Source organism: Boleophthalmus pectinirostris, unplaced genomic scaffold (assembly GCF_026225935.1).
Source record: "Boleophthalmus pectinirostris isolate CB_2022bp ecotype Guang Dong unplaced genomic scaffold, ASM2622593v1 HiC_scaffold_4, whole genome shotgun sequence".
NCBI lineage: Eukaryota > Metazoa > Chordata > Actinopteri > Gobiiformes > Gobiidae > Boleophthalmus > Boleophthalmus pectinirostris.
This window is the reverse complement of record NW_026571353.1, coordinates 40551216-40579028: the sequence shown is the minus strand read 5'-3', so window position 1 is coordinate 40579028 and position 27813 is coordinate 40551216. Positions and strand designations below refer to the sequence as shown.

The following is a 27813-nucleotide window of genomic DNA, read 5'->3' as shown; positions in this document are numbered from 1 at the left end:
ATCTTTGTTTTACTGCCGCGTCAGAGCAGAAGAACAGAACACAGAGAGAGCCGGGAATAGAACTCACTACACACGCACTACGCACTACACACTACACATACAACACACACATGCACACATTAAATATACACACACACACACACACACAGATGTCATATTTGGGTGGGGAGCGCCCTGATCCCCAGACATCACACACATGCTCACAGTGATAATATGAGACGCTTTCACTGGGACAATACTGCAGTTCATGTGCTCTTATTGTACTACAAGGACTACTTTAAAGTGTATTAGTACCAGTAGTAGCAGTAGCAACAGCAGTAGTAGTAGTAGCAGCAGTAACAACAGTAGCAGGAGTAGGAGTAGTAGCAGTAGTAACAGCAGTAGTAACAGCAGTAGTAGCAGCAGTAGTAGCAGTATTGGCAGTAGTAGTAGTAGTACTAGCAGCAGTAGTAGTAGCAGCAGTACTAGTAGTAGTAGCAGTAACATAAGGTAAATAAATAAATGATACAAATGTGTTTTATAACAGTTTTGTAAAAATACAACATTAATATTATGAGAGATTTTGGGCCAGTATTTTGCCTAATAAATCGTCTTATTCCATTGGGTTTATAAACCGAAATATGAAATCAGATGAACCAATATCTTGGAAGCCATTTTCCCATCCACTGATATTTTCAATATCTGCATTGATATTAGATCCTGGTATCGTATCGTTACATCACAAGACAGTACTGCTGAAAATTATTTTCAATATTGATACTCAAATAAGGAACTAGTTTCAGCACTGGTTTTAGTTTCTGTTATATTATCTTAGTTATTATTGTTACTTGTCTGACTTATTACAGATACAAATGATCTGGTACTACTAACTACTGTTCGTTCAGATATTTATTGCGTCTCAGTTTTGTACATTTAGATCAGTTGTTTTGAGGACAGTCCTGTTTTAGGGTTGTGTCAGTGGAGTAAATTAGCTTCAGTATCTATATTTTCTTCAGAAACATGTCACAATTCAAAATAAACTCTGAAGACGCATCTGTTTAGAAAAGCTTTTAATGTTTAACTTTTCTCTGTACCATTCACTGTTTTTATCTTTACTGTATTACTTACTTCTTTCTCTTTTGACTGTTTTATTGTGTGTTCTGTAAAGAGTCTCTGAGTGTTATTATTTATTATTTATGATTAAGCTGAGTTGTTGACAGGCCTGTTGTGCCTCTGCTCGTCGTCGTCGTGTGTGTGACTTGTGTTTTCCTGTTGTGTCCTCAGGCGCTGGGATGCTTGTTGTACAAGCTGTGTTTCTTCACACTTCCTTTTGGGGAGAGTCAAGTCGCCATTTGTGATGGGACCTTTATCATTCCTGATAACTCCAAATACTCGGCCAAACTGCACAGACTCATCAGTAAGTCCTGCTCTGATAAACTCCTCTACTCTACTACTGTACCCGGGTTACTTCTACTACTGTACCCGGGTTACTTCTACTACTGTACCGGGTTACTTCTACTACTGTACCTGGGTTACTTCTACTACTGTACCTGGGTTACTTCTACTACTGTACCCGTGTTACTTCTACTACTGTACCTGGGTTACTTCTACTACTGTACCCGTGTTACTTCTACTACTGTACCTGGGTTACTTCTACTACTGTACCCGTGTTACTTCTACTACTGCGCCCGGGTTACTTCTACTACTGTACCCGGTACTGTAAAGTAACAAAGTTAAAGTAGTTAAGTACTGCACATAAGTAGATTTTCAGGTATCTGTACTTAACTTTACACATATACATTTTACAGTGGGTGCTTTTTACTTTTACTGCACTACATTTTAAAGCGAGTATTTGTACTTTTTACTCTTACTACATTTTGATTCAAGCTTTAGCTTTCAGCAAACAAAATTAAAATAAACAAAATTCATAGGGGAAAAAAAGAAGGAATTTATTCTTTTTGCTTCTATTGATCAAAATCTCTGTACGTTTTAACATCAGTACTGCTACATTTAATGTTTAACTTTAAATTAACACTTTATCTAAATCTGTCTGAAACAGATACTTTAATATTTTTATTTTAGTAGATTTTTACTTTACTTTTACTTGAGTAACTTTTTGCCCTGTCTGTGTACTTTTACTTGCGTAACAGAGTTGAGTACTGTACCTGAGGGAGGTCTGCGTCATCTCAGTCGTCCACAGCAAAAGAAAAGTTTCAGAGTGAAGACGTTTTGCTGTTCGTTCAAGTGGACCACAAATTTAAAAACTTTTTGGATCAGCGTAAAATGGCTTCACTCTAAAATTTGTGTCCTGTTTTGGGGATTTTTTTTTAGCAGACTGTGGTGGCACCCAGTGTCTAAAATCCTCTCTCATAGTCTAAAAACAAACTGTATTATATGCTCATAACAAGTAAAAAAAAGACAGCTGTAAAAATAATTTTAGTTAAGCAGTCAGTTATAGTGTTAATTAAGAAAAAAGGAGAAAAAAGAAAGGAAAAGAAAATTATAAATAGGCCAAAATACATAAATAAAATGTGCCTAGAAATGTGGTTACGCTGCACTGTCACATCATTTATTCATTTATTTGTTTATATTATTGTGGATGTGTTGGGGGGAAGATTTTGTTTTTATGTCTTGTTTTCATGTTTATTATTTCATTGTTTAATGTTATATTTTGAAACAGTACGAGTGACAATTGTAATATAGTTTTAAGAAATGGTACCAACATAGTAATAGAGCAAAATTAACGAGAAACACGGATATACACGATATTTTTCATGCCGTAAAGTAACGTAAAACTAGTTCTGTCTTTATCGTTTTTATGAAGCCTTTAAAAATCTTTCGTTCGAGTGTCTTTGAAGCTCTGGGGCAGGACGTAGCTGTGGTTTTGAACGAGCATTTGAATGAAAACTGAAGTGTCAAAATAAACGGCTTGGAGCGTTTTTAGAACGTACGACACGCGTTACCATGCAAAACTACAAAAACACAACTACACAATACACAAATGAATAAAACCACAAACGGAAAGCGCTTTTTTATGCTCCTGTAGGTGTCCGTAAACTCCCTCAGAGGTTATATTTAGCACTTTGGAGGCTACATCATTGTCAGCTGTGCCTTTTTCAGATCTAAGTCCGGCTTGTGTGGGCAGTTTGAAGTTTCATCCGACTCGTTAAAACTAGTCTGTTTGCTCCATCACGTTTCACTTCCCTTTGGAGCGAGGGATTAACGAAACAACGGCTCCATCTAGTGGCCGTTGACGTGAACTGTGTGTAAAAACACGTTAATCCCTTTAATTATTGCTGCATGATGTGTCAGAAATCCTAATGTTGAATCCTTTAGTTTTATTTAGGGCTTCTTTTCTTTTCTCGGGGTTCCCAGGGACATGGAAATCCTGGAAAAGTCATGGAATTTTTGTTTCTTTTTCACGCAACTCCAGTGTTCTCTTAAGTTCTCATTAGACTATTATGATTATTTCTGAATGTCTGCGTCTTTTGTTTAAAAGAGATGACAATAAATAAATGCACTGACAGGATTTTGAATGTTAAAAAACTATAATCCCAAAACATGAGTGGAAAGAGTTCACATTTCAGATTTAGCCCTAAAAGTCTGATCATTTTTACACATGTAGGCGCCGTAAAGTATTGGAAAATTCACTTTAGGTCACACGTGTCAAACTCAGGCCCGGGGACTAAATTTGGCCCACGATATAATTATATTTGGCCCACGAGATCATATCAAATATATATTAGAGCTACAGATAGACTATAAGAGCAGGGGCCTCCAAACGTTTTCCTCCAGTGAGCTACTTTTACAAAACAAAAATGCCAGAGAGCGACTAGTTTTAGCAGTCACAAGAAATTGAATTGATGTTAAAAAAAAAAAGAGGTTAAGTCTTAAATGGGCACAGTTAGATGCCTGTAAAACATAAACCATTATCTATTTATTAGACTTAGACTTAGACAAACTTTATTGATCCACAAGGGAAATTATTTGGACACAGAAGCTCACACATCACAATATAATATAATATAATATAACAAAATATAATATAATATAACCAGTGTTGGGGAGTAACAGATTACATGTACCGGAGTTATGTAATCAGAGTACAAATTATGAGTAACTGTATTCGGTTACAGTTACTGTTTCAGTGAGTGGGAATTGGATTACAGTTACTTTGTTGAAATAAATGGATTACACAGAGGGATTTTACTGTTTTTACATTTTGGGCTGAACTAGGACTGAAATCGGGACTAAAACCAGGACTAAAACCAGGACTAAACCAGGAATAAAACCAGGACTAAACCCAGGACTAAACCCAGGACTAAACCCAGGACTAAAACCAGGACTAAAAGAGGTCTAAAGCCAGGACTAAAACCAGGACTAAAGCCAGGACTAAAGCCAGGACTAAAATTAGGACTAAAATTAGGACTAAACCAGGTGTAAACAACATGACACTAACAGTAGGTGGACATAATTGAAAGCAGCAGTGTCTCATATGGAAAACATTTCTCTGTCAATAATATTAATATTGTTAAGGAAACACTGGGCTTTTTGTGTCTTTTAGCAGATAAAACATCTTCGTCTTTGCTTCTCTACAGTAAAACTAAAGTCTGTTCATGGAGACTTGGGCTCAACAGACAATTTGAGGAAAACAAACATGAATTTTCAGGATGTGGTTGTTACATTCATGTAGTTTTAAAAAACATGACAATATCAAGTAATCCAAAGTATTCAGATTACATTACTAACTTTAATTTAATGGATTACGTTACAAACTACATTTTGGAGTATGTAATCTTCAGGGGAATACATTTTAAAAGTCACCTTCCCAACACTGAATATAACAAAATATAATATAATATAATAACAAAGAGTAAAAAATATAACTGGTAATAATACATTCTAAATAAATAGCAAAAAAGAGCAAGAGACAGATGTCAAATAAGATATAATTATATAAATGTATATGCAAGTCAAAATAAAATAGAATTATTAGTGCACAAAGTTGAAAATGATAAATTTCCATTGGCAATAGGAATTTAATTAATCAAACTGTAGTTATTAGCACAGTACATATGATTCAGAAATCCTTCGGAGAGCTGCTTGGAAAAGTAGTCCGGTTCCTTATTGTCATTTTTTGACCTTAGTGGGAAGTTTTTGGGGATTTGCTAACCTATATATTTTTGGAAAGGTTATAGTTTATGGAGTCAGAAAATCAATGTTTGCATTTGCCCACATGTCTTTATGGCGGCCATATTGGATTTTTTTATAAAATGGCCGCCAAAAAACCCTTTTTGGAATATCTCAGCCTCTGAATAAGTTGAAATGTTGATTTTAACTGCTAAACCCACATTTTCAGGGTCAGGGAATCAAATGGTGCTAGTTACAAAGCTGTAAGACCTACCCACATTAACCCTTAGATGAATAAGTGGGTCAAAAATGACCCAGTTTGGTTGTTTTCTTGCATTTTCACTGTAAAATTCACATGTAATACTCCATGTTCCTCCAAAAACATGTTTTTCTTTTTTTTTTTATTATCCTGCTGAAATACTTCAACAATATGGGTAAAACAAATTATAAACATCACATGCAGCTGGTCAGATAACTCAAAGAGTTTAAAAGTAGCTAACATAAAATTTGGATATTGGATGTAAACACACACATTTAGACACAATATGATTACACAACTTTTTTATGAGACATTTTCTATACATCATCATTATCATCATCACTTTCATACAACCATAGACTGTATATATGAGTGGACAGATCTAACACTGTAGCCGCCATGTGCCAAATAGGAAGTTCTCCAGGAGGCTCTTCCAGCTCCTTCTGACTCTGGCTCTGATGGACTTACATTAGGATTCCCACAAAAGTATATAAGGAACCGGACTAAAAGGTGAAGAGCTGGTGGTTGGAGACCCCTGCTATAGAGACATTATTTATTTAAAACGTTATTATTTTCTGTGATGCTTGTTCTGGATTCAATGTTTAAGCAAAACTATTATTAAACATTTATTTGAGTAAGAAAAGGTTTAACATTACATATTTCGAAAGAAGAGAAAACATGCAGATGTTGTTGAAATTTTTCAATAAATATTTAGTTTGGCCCATGACTTAGTCCCAGTTTTTAATTTTGGCCTCTGTGAATTTGAGTTTGACACCTCTGCTTTAGGTCATAAAAAAGTCATGGAAAAGTTTTGAGATTTTGTCAGTGAAAAAGAGTGGGAACTAGGGGTGTGCAAAAATATTGGAATATCGTATCGTTTAACGTGATGAAACAGTATCGATATATCACCAAGAGGATTTTTAGATGTGTTTTACTAAATTATTTTGTTACAGTGCTACAGTTTTGTGGCTTGTGGGGTGAAAGGAAACTCATTTATGCGACACATTTGACATTTTCACTGTTTTGACGATTAAAATGTTTGTGTTTCATATGAACTTTGCACAAGAAGTGGTTTAACAAAGACTTTTAGTATCACAGCCATGATTTAGTCTTTATTTTTTATTGAACCGTATCGAATCGGTTTGAAATATATCATATCAAATCCAAAGTGCACTGTATCGAGATATGTATCGTATCGTGGCCTGTGTATCGAGGTATGTATTGGATCGGCAACTTCTTAATGATACCCAGCCCTAGTGGGAACCCTGGTTTCAATTCTTACTTTACTTAATATTGTTTACTACGGATGCACTGATCCAGGTTTTTCAGTTCCAGCACCGACACAGATACTTTGACTTGAAGTATCTGCTGCTGATATCCGATATTAACCAATGGCAGTATAGGGATTAAAAATGTAATGTCATCAAAATTTACTACTCCTGCGCACTCTGAGATTTGAGGATCAGCTCCAGCTCTTGGTGCCTAAAGGTTACCACACATTAAAGGAGAATTTGCCCAGTTTTGGCTGTGATTTGCTTCTCCCAGAGTTCAGGGAGGCGTGACCCGACTTTGTGTTTTCGTGTGCGATTACGAAGCCACTGTGCTCCTTTTGTGTGTGTGACTGTCGGCTTGTAACCACTAAACATCAGCAACGCTACAGCAACAGCCAAGGAAACAGAGCGTCAGGGGCAGAGGAAGTGACGGACACAGAAGCACAAGATACAAACTCAGAAAACATCGAAAATAATGAGGCGACTTTATTCCTCACCTCTCAAAGTTGAAGATTTAAACTGGAGCCTCTCATCTATATGTTCCTTAGAATGTGTCTTTCGCAAATAATGACCCCAGTCCACAAAACCGCGTTGTTATTCCAGTTTGAGTCATTCTTTAAAAGTAAAAAGGTGGGAGTAGTTCCTCACGTGTGTCTGTTTACATCCACACAGCGCACGGATCGAGGTGAAATTGCAGATTTTCTACATTGACTCTACTTCCAGTGTTTTATGCTTTAAAAATCCTGTATCTGAAGTTTTGCACCACATTTCACAAATAATAATAACAACACAGTTTTGACTTGTATCTAAACTAGAAGAGTAGAGTCTGATCTTTGAACACTTAAGTCTCAGAGCGAGTGTTTTTACTGTAGACAGATCCCGCTGAAGTCTTTGCGATCAGAGATTTAACATCTCATCAGATCCTCCTCGTGTTTGTGGTGTGCGCTTTTTGTCTCATGTTTAAAATCGTTTAAGACCCAAAAAATCCTAAAACGAGACCGCGGAGACACGGGTTTTTCTGTCGCCGGCCCCAAACTCTGGAACGCTCAGCCCCTCCCATGTTTATTCTTTGGCTTTTAACATGGCGTGAGTGAGTTGTGTGGTCCTGTGTTTCTTTTATTGTTTTGTTTTATTGATTTTATTAATTTAATCTTATGGGTCTATTTTACGGTTTGATTTATTTGTTTTTACTCAGTTGTTTTTATGGTCTGTGCAGCTCTTTGGAAACGGTTTTTGTTTATAAAATGTTCTACAGAAATAAAGTGGATTTGATGGGTAATTTTTCCGCTCAAAACACTGTTGACTTATTACGAAATTGTTCCACTTGTGTTATGTAACAGTTTTATCCCCCAGTCCAAATCTACGTCAGAGTAAATAGTCACATCACATCCAATTAAAGGATATCAGCTCTGTTAAAATTTGATAAACTTCTAATTTTTCGTCATTTCTTTCAGTCTTTATCTGCCGTATTATAATGCATAAAGCTAGATGGTTGAATACTAAACCAAACTTTTCCTCTCCTTTTTGCAGGATACATGCTCGAGCCAGACCAGGAGAAGAGACCGGACATTTACCAAGTCTCGTACTTTGCCTTCAAGTTGGCCGGGAAAGACTGTCCGGTCCCCAACCTATTTGTAAGTCGCTTTTACAATTCCTCGTCACCTAAAAGTCCTGTATTACTCTATTTTCTGATCTGTGTTATGATGTCGTTTCCTCATCTAGAACGAAACAGAGCTGGAGCAAAGGATCATGGTCTTTGCGGTTCTGTCTTTATCTATTGCTGCTTCATAACTCTTCATTTAAGCAAAGAGTCTTGTAATTCGATATATTGTGATGGTCCACGGTATTATTGTGAGAACTTTGATTATACAATATCACGATATTTTGATTATTGTTACATCCCTATTAAGCCAATGATGTTCATTTTGTCTTCTTATATACTTTAACTTCTTAGGTTCTTTTTAAAGACAATGCAGTAAAGTGTATTTACCTTGTTGACATGTTTCTGCTGCGTCTTCAGAACTGTCACCGGTGTTGGTGGTGACGTGTCGTATATCAGCTGTTGTTACTTCCTGTGGGCGTGGTCAGCCTGATGGACCTGGCAGGTCGCTCAGACTGACCACGCCTCCCGTCGCCCGGTGTCTCTGGAGGAGGGTGTCCCAGGTGTGTGAAAGGAGGAACGCGCCGTCATCACGGTTAATGCTCCGTGCCTCGTTTCCTGATTTCAGTGTCCTCCTTGATCCAGAGTTTGAACTTGTTGTTTTCCGATCCAATGACCCGAGCCCCGTCCCAATCCATAATGTGGTTGTTCCTTTTACAGTGTCTGATAAAATATCTAAAATCCGCCATATCAGACACTGTAAAAGGAACAACCACATTATGGATCGGGACGGGGCTCGGATCATTGGATCAGAAAACAACAAGTTCAAATGCTGGATCAAGGAGGACACTGAAATCAGGAAACGAGGCACGGAGCATTAACCGTGATGACGGAGCGTTCTCCTTTCACACACCTGGGACACCCTCCTCCAGAGACACCGGGCGACGGGAGGCGTGGTCAGTCTGAGCGACCTGCAGGTCCATCAGGTCTGACCACGCCACAGGAAGTAACAACAGCTGATATACGACACGTCACCACCAACACCAGGACAGATCTGAAGATGGCTTGCAGCAGCAGCCGAAACATGTCAACAAGGTAAATACACTTTACTGCATTGTCTTTAAAAAGAACCTAAGAAGTTATTGTTACATCCCTGTTAAATACCACTGTAAACGTGTGATTTTGATGCCTAACTTGGTGCACCGATAAATGGATAATGGTTTATGTTTTCTAAGCATGTAACTGTTCCCATCTAAGGCTCGCCGTGGCTTTTATATGTATTCAGTTTCTTTACGACTGACGAAATCGGGAGCTGTCTGGCATTTTTGTTTCATAAAGGTAGCACACTGGAGAAAAAAGGTTGGAGACTATAGGCTACAGCGTATCCTAAGACCGCAACGGGTACGCTCAGTTGGTTTATTTACCCGACCTGAAGCCAAAATGCTGCCAAATTGTAGAATTACTAGTATTTTTTTGGGGGACCAACTGGTTTGCGGCCGGACTTGCCGTCTTGTCTTGGTCTCCCTTAGGAGCATCACGTGACAATGAAACAAAACTAATTGAACGTCATCTCCCCACGTAGTCAAAAGAAACAAACTCTTGGTTTTAAATCATGATTAAAGCATTAAATTGAAAACACAACCACACATTCATTTGTGCTGAGCAAACAAATTTACGTATCATGAAATTATAATATTATATTAGGTCCTTATGCGCTGCAGATTTTTAATATGATGGTAATGAAACTGATACCGTTACTTTTTGATACTGCAGGACACTGTATTACCGCCCAACACTAATTCACACGTTCACTCTTGTAGGTTTTTAGTTGTTCTCTTAAACTGAAAACATTAATAATAAAGAGTTACTCAAACATGAATGAAACAAAACACAACTCCAGGTTTGTTTTTGATCAGGAAACGACTTTATAACATGTCTTAAAGCTCACACGAGTTTTTTTGTGATATAGGACTTTTAAACATCTGTTCAATTAATAAGTTGTTTTTTTTTTTCCTCTTTCGCAGAACTCTCCCATCCCCACGTCTTTACCAGAGCCACTAACGGCCAGTGACGTCGCCGCCAAGAAGAGCATGACAAAAGCAAGGTACAGTGTGTCAGATTCACATGTTTGGATTTCACTCTCGCTTCTTTTGTTCCCGTTTTGATACACCATTTTTTTTATTCAATTGTGTATCAGTGTTTTTTCAGTTTCGACATAAATTCCTATTTTTTCTTTTTGATTCCCTTATTAAAGGTTCTATATCACATAAAATGGATTCTTGTGAGCTTCAAGCCAAGTTAGAATGTTGTTACCGTCTTAAAAACAGACCAGGAGTTGTGTTTTGTTTCCTTCACACATGTTTGAATAACTCTTTATTATTAGTCCGTCTACATCTCCAAAGCTCAAAATGCTCTGTTCGACTTTGTGATGTCATGTAGTGTTACTTTTCAAGTTACGTTTCACTTTTAGTTCGGTAGAGATCGGCGATTCTGGGGCTGCAGTCGTCGAAACGGTTCTAGTGAAGATGTGTGGAGTTTAAAAACACAGTGGAGCACTCCCTGTATTACCTCATGACATCACAAGGTGGTGTTTTCAGTTTGAAAGAAGAACTTGGTCTAATAAATCTGTAGGCTTTGTGTGTTAAAACATGTGAATGAAAGAAAACAACTCCAGGTCTGTTTGTGACGAGGAAACGACATTATTTTATTTTATTTTATTTATAATTTGTCAAATTTAAGGGATTGGATACCCAGCACATCCACAATAAGACAGACTTAACTAACCACACATACAAAAAAAAAATTAAATTAAATAAATAATAATAATAATAATAATAATAATAATAAATAAAATAAATATGTAAATAATAATAATAATAAAAATAAAATAAATATGTTAATAATAATATAAATAAATAAAAATATGTAAATAATAATATAAATAAAATAAATATGTAAATAATAATAATAATAAATAAATAAAATAATATGTAAATAATAATAAATACAATAAATATGTAAATAATAATGATAATAATACCAAAAAAATTATAATACAAAAAAAAGGGGGGGGACGACATTATAACATAGATCAGAAAATAGAATAATATAAACCCTTTAAGTAGCTTTAAAAAGACAATTAAAGAGCTTGTGTGGGCAGTTTTAATTTTCTGATTAAAAACCAGGTTGTGCAAAAATGTTTCACTTCCTTTTGTAGTGATTTTGTAGAGATTAGTTAAACAACAGCTCCATCTGGTGGCCATTGACATGAACTGCTCTATGAAAAGAAACTTGTTTACACACTCCTCACTGCTGCGTCGAGTATTTACAATCAAACACACACTTCCTCCCACCCTCTCCTCCTATTGGCAGTGTTGGGAAGGTGACTTTTAAAATGTAATCCCCCACAGATTACAGATTACATACACCAAAATGTAGTTTGTAACAGAATCCATTAAATTAAAATGAGTAATGTAATCTGAATACTTTGGATTACTTGATTTGTTGTAGAGAAACAAAGACGAGGAAATCTTCACATAAGAAGTTTTGTCTGATAAAAGAAAATGAAAAGACTTTACTGAACCAAATTAAAAATATTATTGATAGAAGACGAGGAGACATGGTCTGTGCGGCATGATTTAGTCCTGTTAAATCGTGTTTTAGTCCTGTTTTACTTCTGTTTTAGTCCTGGTTTAGTCCTGTTAAATCCTGTTTTAGACCTGGTTTTAGACCTGGGTTAATCCTGGTTTAGTCCTGGTTTAGTCCTAGTTTAGACCTGGTTTTAGGCCTGGTTTAGTCCTGGTTTAGTGCTGGTTTAGTCCTAGTTTAGACCTGGTTTTAGACCTGGTTTTAGGCCTGCTTTAGTCCTGGTTTAGTGCTGGTTTAGTCCTAGATTAGACCTGTTCCCGGTCCTGTTCCCGGTCTGGTCTGGTTTCAATCACGGTCTGGTCCCGGCTTCAGGCCCGGCTTCAGGCCCGGCTTCAGGCCCGGCTTCAGGCCCGGTTTCAGGCCCGGACCTGTTTTAGTCCTGTTTTAGACCTGGTTTTAGACCTGGTTTTAGTCCTGGAGCTCTTGAGTATCAAGAGGCCAACCTGCGTAAACAAAAGATTAATAACCACAACAAAAAAAACAACAACATATATTTTCTCCACCAAATTTTAAGTTCTTACATTACACAGAAACTGACTCTTGTGAACTTTAAGTCATGTTATAAAGTTGTTACTTCCTCAAAAACAAACCTGGAGTTGTGTTTTATTTCATTCACACATGTTTGAGGAACTCTTTATTTATTAGTCTGTCTACGTCTCCTGTCTTCATGAAGCTGTAGTTTTTAGTTGAGTTTCCTTTTACCATTTGAGAGAAGAGTGTAAATGTGCAGGGTTTGTGTGTTCAACGTGCGAATGAAACAAAACACAACGCCAGGTCCGTTTGAACACAGATCAGAAACTAGATCAAGATGGGCCCTTTTTAAATAAATGTTTGTCTGTTTGTCTTTCAGGATCACAGACTCGGTGGGTCCCACAGAGACGTCCATCGCTCCCAGACAGCGTCCCAAAGCCGCCAACAGTAACGTGCTTCCTCTCAGCAACACGGTCACTCCGGTCAAGATGAGCGTGCCCTCCGCCGCCAACGGGAACGGACACAAAGGTGCTCCTCACAACAGACACGACGCACTTTAGAAGTGCACTGCGTAACTTTTCCGGCGGAGCGTCCGTCGCTTTTCTCTGCTGACACGTCATTGCTCTGCTTAGAATGTTCCACAGTGTGACTTTAAACAGCTCTACTTTACATTTATTCAATTACGGGTTGATTTATAGCTCAAAAATACCGTAGAAAAAACATGAAACTCGGCATTCTGACTGTGAGCGGGGGTCGCCTCTTCACAGATCTGAACTGTAACTTCTTGTCTAGTTTGGACAGAAAGGTTTAATGCCATACTGTGAAACATTCCAGGCAAAACAGTAACATCTCCATGGAGAAAAAAAAGAACCTTTAACTCAGTGGTTTGCGATTTTGTGAATATAAAACCAATTTTATAAGATGGAAACAATTATATTTTAACGAGGACAAGCTCTATTTTTAAAGTGCACCATGTAACTTTTCTGGATTGTACACCACCTTCTTGTCTCCACGGAGATGTTAAAGCTTTACCTTGAACAATCCACATCTAAATTGCAGTTACCACAATTTAAGTCCCCACCAAAAATCAAAAAGTGGTCATTGAGTGAAGGCAGATTTTCAAACAATTTATTCATGAATCCTGGATTATCAAAATTTGGCGCATAAACATTAACTAGTAGGACAGGAGTGTGAAATATAGTGCCTGAGACAATCAAATATCTGCCATCCCTGTCAGAAATGGTCCTGGTCAGTGTAAATGGAACCGATTTACCAATCAGAATGGCAACCCCTCTGGCCCGAGAATTAAAGCTAGAATGGAACACATCAGCAACCCAAGGACATCTCAGTCTGACCTGATCATTGGTTCTCATGTGGGTCTCCTGTAGGAAGACAATGTCAGGTTTTAAGCGTTTTAAATGGGAGAACACCTTAGATCTCTTAACAGCACTCCCCAAACCCTTAATATTCCAGCTAATAAATCTAACATTTGAGCCTATTATGTTGGTCATATCTGTCAAATATCAGAGTAAAAAGGAAAATCAAATTTCCAACCACCAGCCCCAGGAATAAAAAAAAACATAAAAAAAATAAAATAAATATAATACAATAAAAAAAAAGACAAAACAGACTATTCTGAACTCGAACCAATTTCCCCCAAACCCACAACCTCCCCCCATTGCACTTACCCCATCCCCAAACGATAGGATACCAGTGCAGACTCCACAAGGAGTCGAAAAACCTAAAGGAAAAACTCAGGGCTTTGGACCTGATAGTTATCTTGACATTGCTCCAAACTCAGAGGGAGCACCCGCACAGCATTAGTAAAATAAAGACTTGAATGACAGGGCAAATATATGCATGGAAAAAAAGACATAAATAACATTTTCAATGTGTATAGTAGCACAATAACAAGTGTATAACCACATCATAGAACATTAGCACCTGTGGCAAAATATAAACTATAATAATAATAATACCACTATTGATAAAACACAACATTTAGCATCACTATCATTACCATCTTTGATGGGACATTTATATGGTCACAAAACAGGTCTACTTAAGTGTTTTCATAAAGACGTTTGCCTCTCCTGGCGATGTAAACTCCCTTGTGACACCCTTACTTGTGACCCGGAGACGAGCTGGATATACTATACTATACCAAATCGCACATCAGGTATATCCTTGAGTTGGCGTCGAACATCGTTGAAGGCGGCGCGAGCTTTGGACGTGCGCGTAGTAAAGTCCGGAAAAACAGATATTGTCGCATCCTTAATCTTGATCCGCTGCTGAGCTCTCGCACGCCGCAGAACGTCAGCACAGTCTGAGTAATAATGTAAACGAGCCACGATGGGACGGGGACGCCCGCCGGACTTAGACTGTGGAGACCTGTGCGCGCGATCCACAAGCGGTAGTTCATCCAGGCCGAATGCTTCCTTCAACAGGGCGGAGACAGACGCCGTAGTGACGGGGCCATTTTCCTCAGGTAAGCCCAAAATCCTAATGTTATTGCGGCGGGATCTCGCCTCCAAATCGTCGCATTTGTTCTCAAGAGAGATAACTTGGGCTGATAGCTTTTCGACTCTAGTTTGGAGTGAGACCACGTCATCTGTGCAGGTTGTCAGCGAGTCCTCCATATCACGGACAGTCGCCCTTAAATCGCCCACCTCCGCCTTCACAGCCACAATGCTACCATTTAGCTCAGTTTTAACATCTTGCAACTCCAACTTTATTTTAGACAAATTATCGGACATAGCTGTCGCCAGCTCGGCTCTAAAGATGCTTACCACCTCGTTCCGGAGGCTAGCGAGCAATTCAGTCTTAAAGTCTGCAGAACTCATCACCGAAGCTGGAGCCGCCGCGTCCGGAGGAGTCTGAGGGGCTGAAGCAGTGTCTCTCAAAACTGGGGACTCTGCCGCGGCAGAGGGCCGTATTTGTGCCGTCGTGGAGCTACTTGTATTCTTAGGTTTTGGAGGCATGTCGGTGGCCGGTGATGTGAAAAAACAGCTTAATGTTCCAAAATGTCTTGCCTCAGTATCAGCAATGATGCCCTGATATACTTTTAATCGATTTTGCGGGAGCCCCCTGAGTCACGCGTCCTACTCCATCAGTCGCTAAACCGGAAGTCAGAACAGAGGCTCTTTCTGCAGGAGACATGTGCAGTAGAGCCAAGTGACAGTGGTGCAGGAGGAACAGGAGCAGCAGATCCTCACACACAAGACTAGAACCTCTCCACACTTCACCAAAAACATTTTAATATAGAAGTCACAGGAAACACACAAACCATGAAAAAAAGTGACACTTATAGTCCAAAAAATACGGTACGCTGAATCATACCTTGAAAAGACTTATTTTATTTATTTACAGATGGTCCCTTGAGGAGATTTTTCTATATTTATCTGGAGTTGTTTTGTTTCATTCACACATGTTTGAGTAACAATTTATTAGTTTGTCTACAAAGCTCAAAATACTCTGTTCCACTTTGTGATGTCATGAAGTGGTAGTTTTTACATTTTACCTTTAGTTCAGTAGAACTTAGAGATTTCAGAGCTGAAATTATCCAACTGTTTTTAAGTGAAGATGTGTGGAGTTTAAAAACACAGCACTTCCTGTATGACATCACATGACATCACAAGGTGGAACTGTTTTCAGTTTGAGAAAAGCTAAATATGCAGGATTTATGTGTTTAAACGTGTGTGAATGAAACAGAACACAACTCCAGGTGTGTTTGTGATGAGGAAACGATCTGGAAATAGCGTAACATGGGCCCTTTTAAACGTATAATCTTATCATTGTTCAATTGTCGTTAAACATTTTTCTAATTTAAATTTTCTATTTTGTGTATTTTGTGTCCGTGCAGCTCCGACCCCCGGCTCCACAGCGCCCCCTCTGGCCCCTCAGAGCAACAACAGCCAACAGCACCGAGTCCTGCAGCAGCTTCAGCCCGGAGACCTGAGGCTCCAGCAGCTCCAGCAGCACCAGACCGTACCTCACCCACAACCGCAACAACCCCACCCACCGCCACAGCAGCACCCACAGCCACAACAGCCCCACCCACACCAGCCTCAGCACCTACAGCAGCCCAACGCGCAGCAACTACAGTATCTACAGGTCAGAACGGGACGCTGCTGCACTGTGGAACTTTCCGATTAGGGATCTGGCACCTGCTCGTTTCTATGGAGATGTCATTCCACTGTTTCGAATGTTCCACAGTGTGACATTAACAGTGTTGGGGAGTAACAGATTACATGTACCAGAGTTATATAATCAGAGTACAAATTATGAGTAACTGTATTCAGTTACTGTTTCAGTGAGTGGTAATTAGATTACAGTTACTTTGTTGAAATAAATGGATTACATGGCGGGATTTTCCTGTTTTCACATTTTGGGCTTGTCCATTGCTGGACACTAAACCAGGTCTAAAACCAGGACTAAAACCAGGTCTAAAACCAGGTCTAAAACCAGGTCTAAAACTCTAAAACCAGGACTAAAACCAGGTCTAAAACCAGGTCTAAAACCAGGTCTAAAATAGGTCTAAAACCAGGTCTAAAACCAGGTCTAAAACCAGGTCTAAAAAGGTCTAAAACCAGGTCTAAAACCAGGTCTAAAACCAGGACTAAAACCGGGACTAAAATAGGTCTAAACCAGGTCTAAAACCAGGTCTAAAAACCAGGTCTAAAACTAAAACCAGGTCTAAAACCAGGACTAAAACCAGGACTAAAACCAGGACTAAAACCAGGTCTAAAACCAGGTCTAAAACCAGGACTAAAACCAGGACTAAAACCACCAGGACTAAAACTAAAACCAGGTCTAAAACCAGGACTAAAACCAGGTCTAAAACCAGGTCTAAAACCAGGACTAAAATAGGACTAAACCAGGTCTAAAACCAGGACTAAACCAGGACTAAAACCAGGTCTAAAACCAGGACTAAAACCGGGACTAAAATAGGTCTAAACCAGGTCTAAAACCAGGACTAAAATAGGACTAAAATGGGACTAAAACAGGATTTAAGTTAAGGATTTAATATTTTTAATTTGGTTCAGTAAAGTCTGGACTTTTTATTTTCTTTTAGCAGACAAAACATCTTACTTTAAGATTTCCTCGTCTTTGCTTCTCTACAGTAAATCAAGTAATCCAAAGTATTCAGATTACATTACTCACTTTAAGTAATTTAATGGATTATGTTACAAACTACGTTTTGGTGAGTGTAATCTGTAATCTGTAGGGGAATACGTTTTAAAAGTAAACTTCCCAACACTGGTGACAGAGGGGTGTTCTGCTGATGGTGAGTCTGTTCTGTGTTTCTGTCGTGTTGGAGATGGTTCATGTGAAACTTTTCAGAGATTATAAGTCTGCAGGTCGTACACACAGACCGTACAGCGGTGCGGCTTTATATTTTACCAAAGTTGTACTAAAACTCTGTGGTAATACAGTAATACTGTATACCGTGTTAAAATACTGAGAAGGTTTAACGGTATCAAAGTGTAGATACAGCCCAACCCTACTAGGAGTGTGCAAAAATATCAAAATATCGATATATCGTATTGTTTAATGTTAATGTTAAGAGTTATGGTGCAGCAATAGCTAAAAAAAAAGACAGAGGGAACTACATAGACCATGATCCTTTGCCCCATTTCACTACAAGAAGACATAACAGTTCTCAGCACTTTTAAGTTTTTTGGATTACCATAATAGCAGTTTTGTTCGCAGCCTCCACAAAATATCGCAATAACATCACTCTGGGCTAATCAGATATTTGGTAACTAATAACCCCAAGGCCTAGAATTTGATTTGAAATTTATTAAAGGAAGTTATTAAAACATTTAGCTGAATTTTTAGTTTCAAATGAGTTTTTGTTGGATTGAAAAAGCAGCATTAGGGACATTTTTCACCACACAGATCCGGTTTGCTGGTTGTGCCTTTAAACCTTTGAATTTTTCCAAAAGTCCGTGGGAAAAATGAAAAGTGAACTTCCGGAACAGAGCTGGAAAGGGTTGGGACTTTCCAAATTCCAAAGCTTCGGCCGCGCTGAAGAAGAGCAAAGGATCATGGGCTCCGCAGTTCCTCTGATTTGTTTGTGTGCCGCCTGCAATAAAACACTACATTTCGAAGTACGAGCTCACAGTTCCATAATATTTTCAGCACTTAAACTAAAATGTGACGGTGTGTTCTGTGTGATGTTCGTCTAACCGCTGACCCTCTGTGCTCAGTACCACCAGGCCCTGCAGCAGCAGATGTTACTCCAGCAGCAGATGATGATGCAGCCGGCTCTGTACCAGCAGCAGGTGGCCCAGGCCCAGTACGCCGCCATGGTGAGACCCTCCTACACATTATACTGTAGAGTATGATATAGAGTTTATATACGGTACAGGATCAAGTGTGTGTCTGTGTTCTGTAGCTCTGAGATACTGAGCGTTAAACTTAAAGCTGAATCCGTGTATCATTCGTATCATTTGTTTTTCAATATAAAACCAAAAATAAGAAAACAGAAAACGACTATTTTCTTCTTTATTTGTCTCCAAAACCAAAATGAAAAAACTGATAATGATTCGTTTCGTTTTGATTTTGTGTTTAAATGAAAAAGCAAAAAAAACGGAGAACGGCCGTTTCTTGTTTCTGTGACTTAAAACAATGCAGGACTGAACCAGGACTGAACCAGGACTGAACCAGAACTGAAACAGGACTGAAACAGGACTGAAACGGGACTAAAACAGGACTAAAACAGGTCCGGACCTGAAGCCGGGCCTGAAACCGGACCAGACCGGGAACAGGACCTGGAACAGGACCGGGACTGAGGCTGGGACCAGACCAAGACCAGACCGTGATTGAAACTGGGACCAGACCAGGACTGAGAATGGGACCAGACCGCTTTTACTGCTTTTACTTTGAAAAACGAATGAACGAACGACACACAGATTAAGCTGCACTGTGTAACTTTTCTTGGGGAGAGCACACAACATACTAGTCTCTAGGAGTGTGCAAAAATCAAAAATATTCAAATATTGATATATCATATCATTTAATGAGATGATACAGTATCGATATTGCGGGCTGATGTATCGACGTATCACCAGGAGTACTTTTTTTGGTTTATTTTACTAAATTATTTTGTTACAGCTACAGTTTTGTTGACACATTTGACATTTTCACTGTTTAGATGATTAAAATGTTTGTGTTTCATATGAACTTTGCACAAGAAATGGTTTAACAAAGACTTTTAGTGTCACAGACATGATTTAGACTTTATTTTTTATTGAACCTTAGTGAATCGATTTGAAATGTATCGTATTGAATCAAAAGTGTATCGAGATATTTATCGTATTGGCAACTTCTTAATGATACCAGCCCTAGTAAATGTCATGAAAAAAGAAAAAAACTAAACAGAAAAGGCGTGTCCAAACTTTAAACTGATCTTTTATACTAGTAATGCTTCATGACAGTGTGCAGAAATGTATGGCTCAGTTACAAACGTGATCCAGGCAGCGTTTTCCTATTTGAAGAATGAATCCAAAATAATTAGCAAATGACAGAGAAGCACATGGCGACGCAGCGTGAAGTTACAAGCGCTTGTTACTAAATTTTACTTCAATGTGCTCTCTTCAAAAACACTGGCAGAGTCCCGTCCCTCAGTCAAAAACGATCCCCCGTGCCGTGCCAAAACCGCCACAGAAACAGACGCTGAAACTTCCTACACGCGCCGCCTCCTCCAAAATCTCCCCCCCCGAACTCGTATTTGCGGCATTTAAAAGCGAGCGAAAACGGCGCGCTCCCAGCGAGACGTGCCCGTTCCCTCTGAAACCCACCATCTGTTTTTGTGTGGAAGGCAATCTGGTCGGAGAGGGACGGAACGCGGGGTGAGGGCAAACGAAAGCGCGCTCGGTCCCTCCAGACTGCGGCGCGGAGACGGAGACGGAGACGGGGCCGCGCGCTCGGGAGTCTTCAGGGACCCCGGGTTTGAACACGATCAATGTGGAGCTGTCGTTGTAGCGTCGCTTAGATGATCAACAACAGACCAAGTGATGCGTTTCAAGTAGAGAGAATCAGGAGCCAGACACCGTAGACGACGTCACATTCACTTAAGAGATGTTCAGACTGCAGGGTTTAACGCTCAATTCAGATTTTTTTTGTGGAATCTGATGTTTTTGCGAGGTCGTTCACATTTCCAGTTAAATGCGACTTGTATGTGACTCCAGTGTGAAGCTTAAACGGTCCAAAAGTGTCCCACACGAGCCTAAACATGGATGTGAGCTTTGAGAATCCGTGTATCGTTCGTTCATTCGATTTTCAAAATAAAACCAAAAATAAGAAAACGGAAAAACAGCAATTTTATTCATTATTTGTCTCCAAAACCAAAATGAAAAAAACAGATACGATTCGTTTTTTTCAGTTTTTGATTTTGTGTTTAAATGAAAAATTGAAAAAAAATGGATAATGACTTAAACTGCAATGCCGGACTGAACCAGGACTGAACCAGGACTGAACCAGGACTGAACCAGGACTGAACCTGGACTGAACCAGGACTGAAAACAGGACTAAAACAGGACTGAACCAGAACCTGAACCAGGACTGAACCAGGACTGAACCAGGACTGAACCAGGACTGAACCAGGACTGAACCAGGACTGAACCAGGACTGAACCAGGACTGAACCAGGACTGAACCAGGACTGAACCAGGACTGAACCAGGACTGAACCAGGACTAAAACAGGACTGACTGAACCAGGACTGAACCAGGACTGAACCAGGACTGAAACAGGACTAAAACAGGACTAAACCAGTACTGAATATTGGAGCAGGCCTGGAGTTGCACCTGCTTAGACTTTTGGGTGATCAAGATTGAGACCGGGACCGGACCAGGACCAGGCATAGACCTGCATCAGTGTATCAGCATTTTCATCAGATCTGTACTCAGATGAATTCGTGGGAGCTGGAGGCACCAGATTATTCCGTCTCTGGAGCCGTTTTAAATTGGATTAGTGTGAACGAACACTGCACCCACAACCAAACCGACTCGAATACGAACTAGTGTGGACGGAGCCTTAAACTGTATAAAGAAGAGGACTAAGGCTGTGTTCACACTGCAGCCTGAAGTGACCCAAATCAGATTTTTCGCCCCTATGCTCCTGTATCTGATCTTTTACTGACAGTCTGAACGACACAGATCCGGCACAAATGTACACAAATGTTCTTCAAGTCAGACGAAAATTGTGTCAGAACTCTGTGTCAGTGAAGCAGTGAAGCACAAAACAATCCCTCTACTCTTGGCTGCGACTCCACATCCACACGTTCCTTTCAAAACACCTCGACCAAAAACCTCGTCCTTCTCCTTCTCAATCTCCTCCTTAAAACAAGTCAGTTGTTCATGTTGTGGCTCCGGTACGAGAGGAACTTTAAAATCTCCAGGTGCTCGATGCTGCGTCCATGTTTGGACAACTTCTGTAAACACAGAGACGCTCGCTGCGGTTGACGTCGTCGTGTCTCCAGTGTCACATGTGGGACACTTTTGGACCGTTTAATGTTCACACTGGAGTCACACACAAGTCACATTTAACTGGAAATGTGAACGACCTCGAAAAAACATCGGATTTTACAAAAAAATCCCTGCAGTCTGAACGTAGCCCAAGATATTTCACTGTGATAAACCTTCTGACTTTGAGATAAAATTGTTATTCACTGTGTCACATTTTGTATTAGACGTCAGAGTTGTTGTGTTTTTTGCTTTTGTTTGACTAAAAATAAGTTTGATAAAATAATCTATTCTTATTCTACGAGAGCTTTTAACTTTCACTCCCCCACCCCCCTTCTTCCTTAATATCCCCGGTTTTCCAAATCCAGCCGTGAAATCTAACCACATTCATCAAATCACAAAAAAAAAAAAAAAAAATCATGAAGTCATAGAATCCTCGAAATCACGAAATCATTGAAATCATTGTGGTCCGTCCCTCATCCCTTCACCCCTGTTCCCTCTGATCCGACAGCTGCACCAGTATCAGCAGGCTTTTGTGCAGCAGCAGCAGCAGCAGCAGCAGCAGCAGGTGCACCACCCACACGCAGGCCCCCACAGCGCCCCCTACCTGTCCTCGCCCTCGCCGCTCGAGTTCCAGATGCCCCTCGGCTCGTACAACGCCACCACGCCCTCTGCTGGCCCCGCGGCGACGGCGCAGATGGGAGGAGGACCGTCACCTGCGGAGACGTTTGCCAATACGAGGTAAAACCAAGACTAAACTGGGACTAAACGGGGACTAAACTAGGGCTAAACTGGGACTAAACTAAGGCTAAACCAGTTCTAAACCAGGGCTAATCCAGGACTAAACCAAGACTAAACCAAGACTAAACCAAGACTAAACCAGGACTAAACCAGGACTAAACCAGGACTAAACCAAGACTAAACCAGGACTAAACCAGGGCTAAAATAGGACTAAATGAAAACTAAACCAGGACTAAATTGAGGGCTAAACTTGGGCTAAACTAGGACTAAACTAAGGCTAAACTAGGACTAAACCAGGACTAAACCAGGACTAAACCAGGACTAAACCAGGACTAAACCAGGACTAAACCAGGGCTAAACCAGGGCTAAACCAGGGCTTAATCAGGACTAAATTAGGGCTAAAGTAGGACTAAACCAGGCCTAAACCAAGACTAAACCAGGACTAAATTGGGCTAAACCAGGACTAAACTAGGACTAAATCTTTATTCAAATTTAAGATACTTGGTTGGTTTTCATTGGTGATAAATGTGTTGAGGTAGGCAAGGACTAAACCTGGACCAAACCAGGACTTAAGTGGTGAAACAGCTCCGTTAAACCAGATGGACTAAACCAGGCCCAGCTGACGTGACTAAACCAGGACCACACTGATTAAACCCGACAGCCCACACAGCAGAGTGACTCGACTTCTCTGGTGTGCGTTTGTGTCGAGCAGGAACCCGCTGCTGTCCTCAGACGCCCCCCCCGCCGCGAGCCACCCCCCGGACATGTCCCGCTGGAACCCCTTCGGAGAGGACAACTTCTCCAAGCTCACGGAGGAGGAGCTGCTCGACCGAGAGTTTGACCTGCTCAGAGCAAGCAAGTGTCGATCTGCAAATACTAAAATTAACCTACCAGAGATCATACGCTTCACTGTGGAAACATAGACTTCTAATAACAGTGGTGGAAAGTAACAAAGTACAGTAGAAAAGTTCCGTACTTATGGGGGAATTTGGGATTTTTTGTTAGGAAAGCAGCACCTGGTTTGGACTTTAAAGAACAAGACTCAAAAGCTAAAAACATTGAAGGGGATCATGTCTGTATGTAGTGGCCCAAACAGTTTAAATTTAAGAAAGTCAAAAAAGATGTGATTTAACAAAGGCTCAAATTAGGTAAATCATTAACAAAAAAAAAAACCCGGACCAAACTGGAGTAAACTTAAATCAACCCGAACATGAACAAAACAAACCCAGGGGTGTTTAAATACATGAGGACTAGAGCCCGACCGATATGGATTTTGTTGTGGCCAATATGAAACCGATATAATGTAAGTTGGAGCTGCCGATATAATCGCTGATATATTTAGTGATGTAAAAATTCACTGTAAATGTTGAATTATTTAAAAAACTTGGGTTTGGCTCTAGTGGATTTTAAATTGGGTTTATTTAGGCAACATTTATTGTTCTTCTGCCTCTTTACATCATATTTACAGACAGTAGGTCGGACGAATGGCATTTTTGCATCACGTTCTAGACACTAGTGACGGGTATTCCAGTTTTTTGTTTTTTTTTGGAGAACCGACTCTTTTGGCTCGGCTCACTAAAGCAGCTGGCTCTTTCGGCTCCCAAACGGCTCTTGAGATTGTTTCGTTGCAAGCAGGACTAAACCAGAACTGAACCAGGACTGAGTGTCGGGACTCGGTCTCTATCTCACTCCAGCCTAAGATTAGTCCTGGTTTATTCATTTTATGCTGAACTGCAGACAAATATGCACTTTTTTTTTTTAACCTATGCAAACGCAGATTTCTGAAAGTTTTGTTTTCAGCCGCTGCTGCTGTCAAACTACAGGTCTACAAGCGGCTTGAAGAGAAAAAGGGAGAAAAAGAGAAAAAACGGCTCCCAATAAGAAACATGCTCCCGTTGTTCGCTTCAAAGAGCCGGATCTAAGAGCCGCTTCGATCGCGACCGAAACATAACTCCTAAATAGTAAAGAAACTAGCGCTATTAGCCTTTAGCCGTAAATAATTATCTGCATAAATGTGGATCATTCACACGTCTATTCACAGCTCATTTACATCAATGCAGGTCCTACTAAACCAGGACTAAATCAGGTCTAAACCAGGTCTAAACCAGGTCTAAACCAGGTCTAAACCAGGTCTAAACCAGGACTAAACCAGGTCTAAACAGGACTAAACCAGGACTAAACCAGGTCTAAACCAGGTCTAAACCAGGTCTAAACCAGGTCTAAACCAGGACTAAACCAGGTCTAAACCAGGTCTAAACCAGGTCTAAACCAGGACTAAACCAGGTCTAAATCAGGACTAAACCAGGACTAAACCAGGACTAAACCAGGTCTAAACCAGGTCTAAATCAGGACTAAACCAGGTCTAAACCAGGTCTAAACCAGGTCTAAACCAGGACTAAACCAGGTCTAAATCAGGACTAAACCAGGACTAAACCAGGTCTAAACCAGGTCTAAACCAGGTCTAATCAGGACTAAATCAGGATAAAACCAGGACTAAACCAGGACTAAACCAGGTCTAAACCAGGTCTAAACCAGGACTAAACCAGGTAGTAAAACCAGGTCTAAACAAACCAGGTCTAAACCAGGTCTAAACAGGAAAAACTAAACCAGGTCTAAATCAGGACTAAACCAGGACTAAACCAGGACTAAACCAGGTCTAAATCAGGACTAAACCAGGACTAAACCAGGTCTAAACCAGGTCTAAACCAGGTCTAAACCAGTCTAACCAGCTAAACCAGGACTAAACCAGGTCTAAACAGGTCTAAACCAGGTCTAAAACCAGGTTAAACCAGGACTAAACCAGGACTAAATCAGGACTAAACCAGGACTAAACCAGGTCTAAACCAGGTCTAAACCAGGTCTAAACCAGTCAGGACTAAACCAGGTCTAAAACCAGGTCTAAACCAGGACTAAACCAGACTAAACCAGGACTAAACCAGGTCTAAACCAGGTCTAAACCAGGACTAAACCAGGACTAAACCAGGTCTAAACCAGGTCTAAACCAGGTCTAAACCAGGACTAAAACAGGAAAATCAGGACTAAATCAGGACTAAACCAGGACTAAACCAGGTCTAAACCAGGTCTAAACCAGGACTAAACAGGACTAAACAGGACTAAACCAGGTCTAAACCAGGACTAAACAGCTAAACCAGGTCTAAACAGGACTAAATCAGGACTAAACCAGGACTAAACCAGGTCTAAACCAGGTCTAAACCAGGTCTAAACCAGGACTAAACCAGGACTAAACCAGGTCTAAACCAGGACTAAACCAGGTCTAAACCAGGTCTAAACCAGGAAAACCAGGACTAAACCAGGACTAAACCAGGACTAAACCAGGACTAAACAAGAGCAATTTTATAATATTTTGTATGTACCTTGGAGGAGTTTTGATCTAGTGCACAATACGGATACAGAGTAATCAGTCGGGAGTCAAGTCCAACCTAAAAACAAAAAAAAAGCTTGTGTTTTAGCTTCTGAAAGTTGTGCCATTATTCATTATTCAAGCCCAAAAGAGGTGACTGTGTTGAAAGAACTTTAAGACACACATTTTATTAATATGACAAATGTGAGAAGCCAAACCATAACAAACTGCTACAGATGCAACATTTATAGCTCTCAAGTTTGTAAATTTCTTTCAAAAACAGTCCCTCACTCACAGTTCTATCCATGAACCTTTTCTATTATTCTGTTTTAACTCTTGTTTTTGTGTTGGTCCACAGAGAAGCCCGTGGAGCGCAGTCCCAGCGCAGAGACCCCGCTCCAGCCGCAGACCTCCTCCTCCTCTGTCCCCAAAGCCCTTCCACCTGAAGACCTGTTCGGATCTGTCCCGTTTGTGACCAGCGCAGGCAAGTCTTAGTGTGTCTGCTCCTGGGACCGGCACTGTGGAGAGAGCCCCACCCTAATGCAAAGGACCCCACCAGACCACAACCGGGGATTACACAGATATCAGTCCAAACGTTTGCTTCTTATTCTATACAAAATGGTATTTTTTTTTTTTTTTTTTTTTTTTTTTTACCAAGTGGTATGGTGAGGTTTGGTACCGCCCGCTTTTAAAAGTGTTTTAAAGTGCTCTTCTGTCTCATGTCCAACTGTGCTACTTCCAGGGATGGAGAAAAACAAACTGTTACTCAAGGTACTGCTGTCTGAACATAATGTGAAAAGTAGGCATCTAAATATTTACTCAATAAGAGTAAAAAGCTGTGAAAAAAACTACTCAGGTACTGAGTAAACTAACTGTTCAGACAGGGTCAGGTCAGCTTTTATTTTAGTTTCGATATAACAGCAAGAAAGGTACGACTATACAGATGAATTAAAATGATCAGTTATTATATCGTTACAGAGTGTGAAATAAAATGTACTAAAACATTTGACTCAATTAAGAGAACTTACATGAGCAAATGGGTCAGTCCGTATGAAATGAATCACCCCTCCTCTATGAGCCATCTCAGATTTGGCTGAAAAAAAAATCTGAAATGAAAGAATCTAAAATTTTAGCTCAATCCCTTGAGTCGTTCCTGAGTCCATGCTCACTTTTTCAGAAACCTTAATTTATAATCATGTTTGAGAGACCATAACTTCATAAAAAATAGAGCTGGGAAGATAAAAACGTGTATTACTGTAGATTTTGGGTCATAGATTCCAATAGACGCATCAAGAATCTCAGACTTCCGGTCATTGGGCAGTACACACTGGGAAGGATTTTCTGAAAAAGTGAACATCAAACCTCCATGTTTGTTTTCCCAGTGGGATGTGTCTATTGACAAAGTCGATCTTTTCAAGTCTTTTGAACCATATCACTTTTGTTTCTGGTTCTGATATTGTCATATTTTAGTTTTGGGATTTGGACATCGTAATTGCGTAACAGCAGAAGACTCGAGAGATTTGTTTGCAAACTCCATAAATGCAAAAGGGAATCAAAATGTCATACAAAATGTTCGCAGTAAACTCGGGATGATTTAGTCAGACAAATGTTTCCTTTTTTGTTTATCCCGTGGATCAATCCTGCCCATCACCTTCACCTTTCACTATTTTTCAATTCTGTTGGGAAGAGAAACAGTTTGAACGGAGGTTTGAGTCACACACATCTGATTCACTTTTGCATTTATGGAGTTCGCAAACAAATTTCTCGAGCCGTTTTCCACTGTTAGGATCCAACAACCACACAAATACGACGTCCGAATCCCAAAACTAAAATATGACAATATCAGAACCAGAAACAAAAGTGATATGGTTCAAAAGACTTGAAA

At 39.9% G+C, this 27813-nt stretch overlaps 1 protein-coding gene across 2 annotated transcripts in view; it reads left to right on the top strand.

Annotated features, from left to right (window-relative positions):
* Positions 1-27813, top strand: part of bmp2k (BMP2 inducible kinase) — a 115783-nt gene that overhangs the window by 66747 nt on the left and 21223 nt on the right. For both annotated transcript variants that reach the window (XM_055161465.1, XM_020923732.2), the window contains 9 exons: positions 1264-1396; positions 8170-8273; positions 10264-10343; positions 12738-12886; positions 16221-16471; positions 18571-18672; positions 22338-22567; positions 23280-23422; positions 26287-26412. In XM_055161465.1, the coding sequence (XP_055017440.1) occupies positions 1264-1396; positions 8170-8273; positions 10264-10343; positions 12738-12886; positions 16221-16471; positions 18571-18672; positions 22338-22567; positions 23280-23422; positions 26287-26412 (1318 nt within the window). The remainder of the gene's footprint in view (positions 1-1263; positions 1397-8169; positions 8274-10263; positions 10344-12737; positions 12887-16220; positions 16472-18570; positions 18673-22337; positions 22568-23279; positions 23423-26286; positions 26413-27813) is intronic.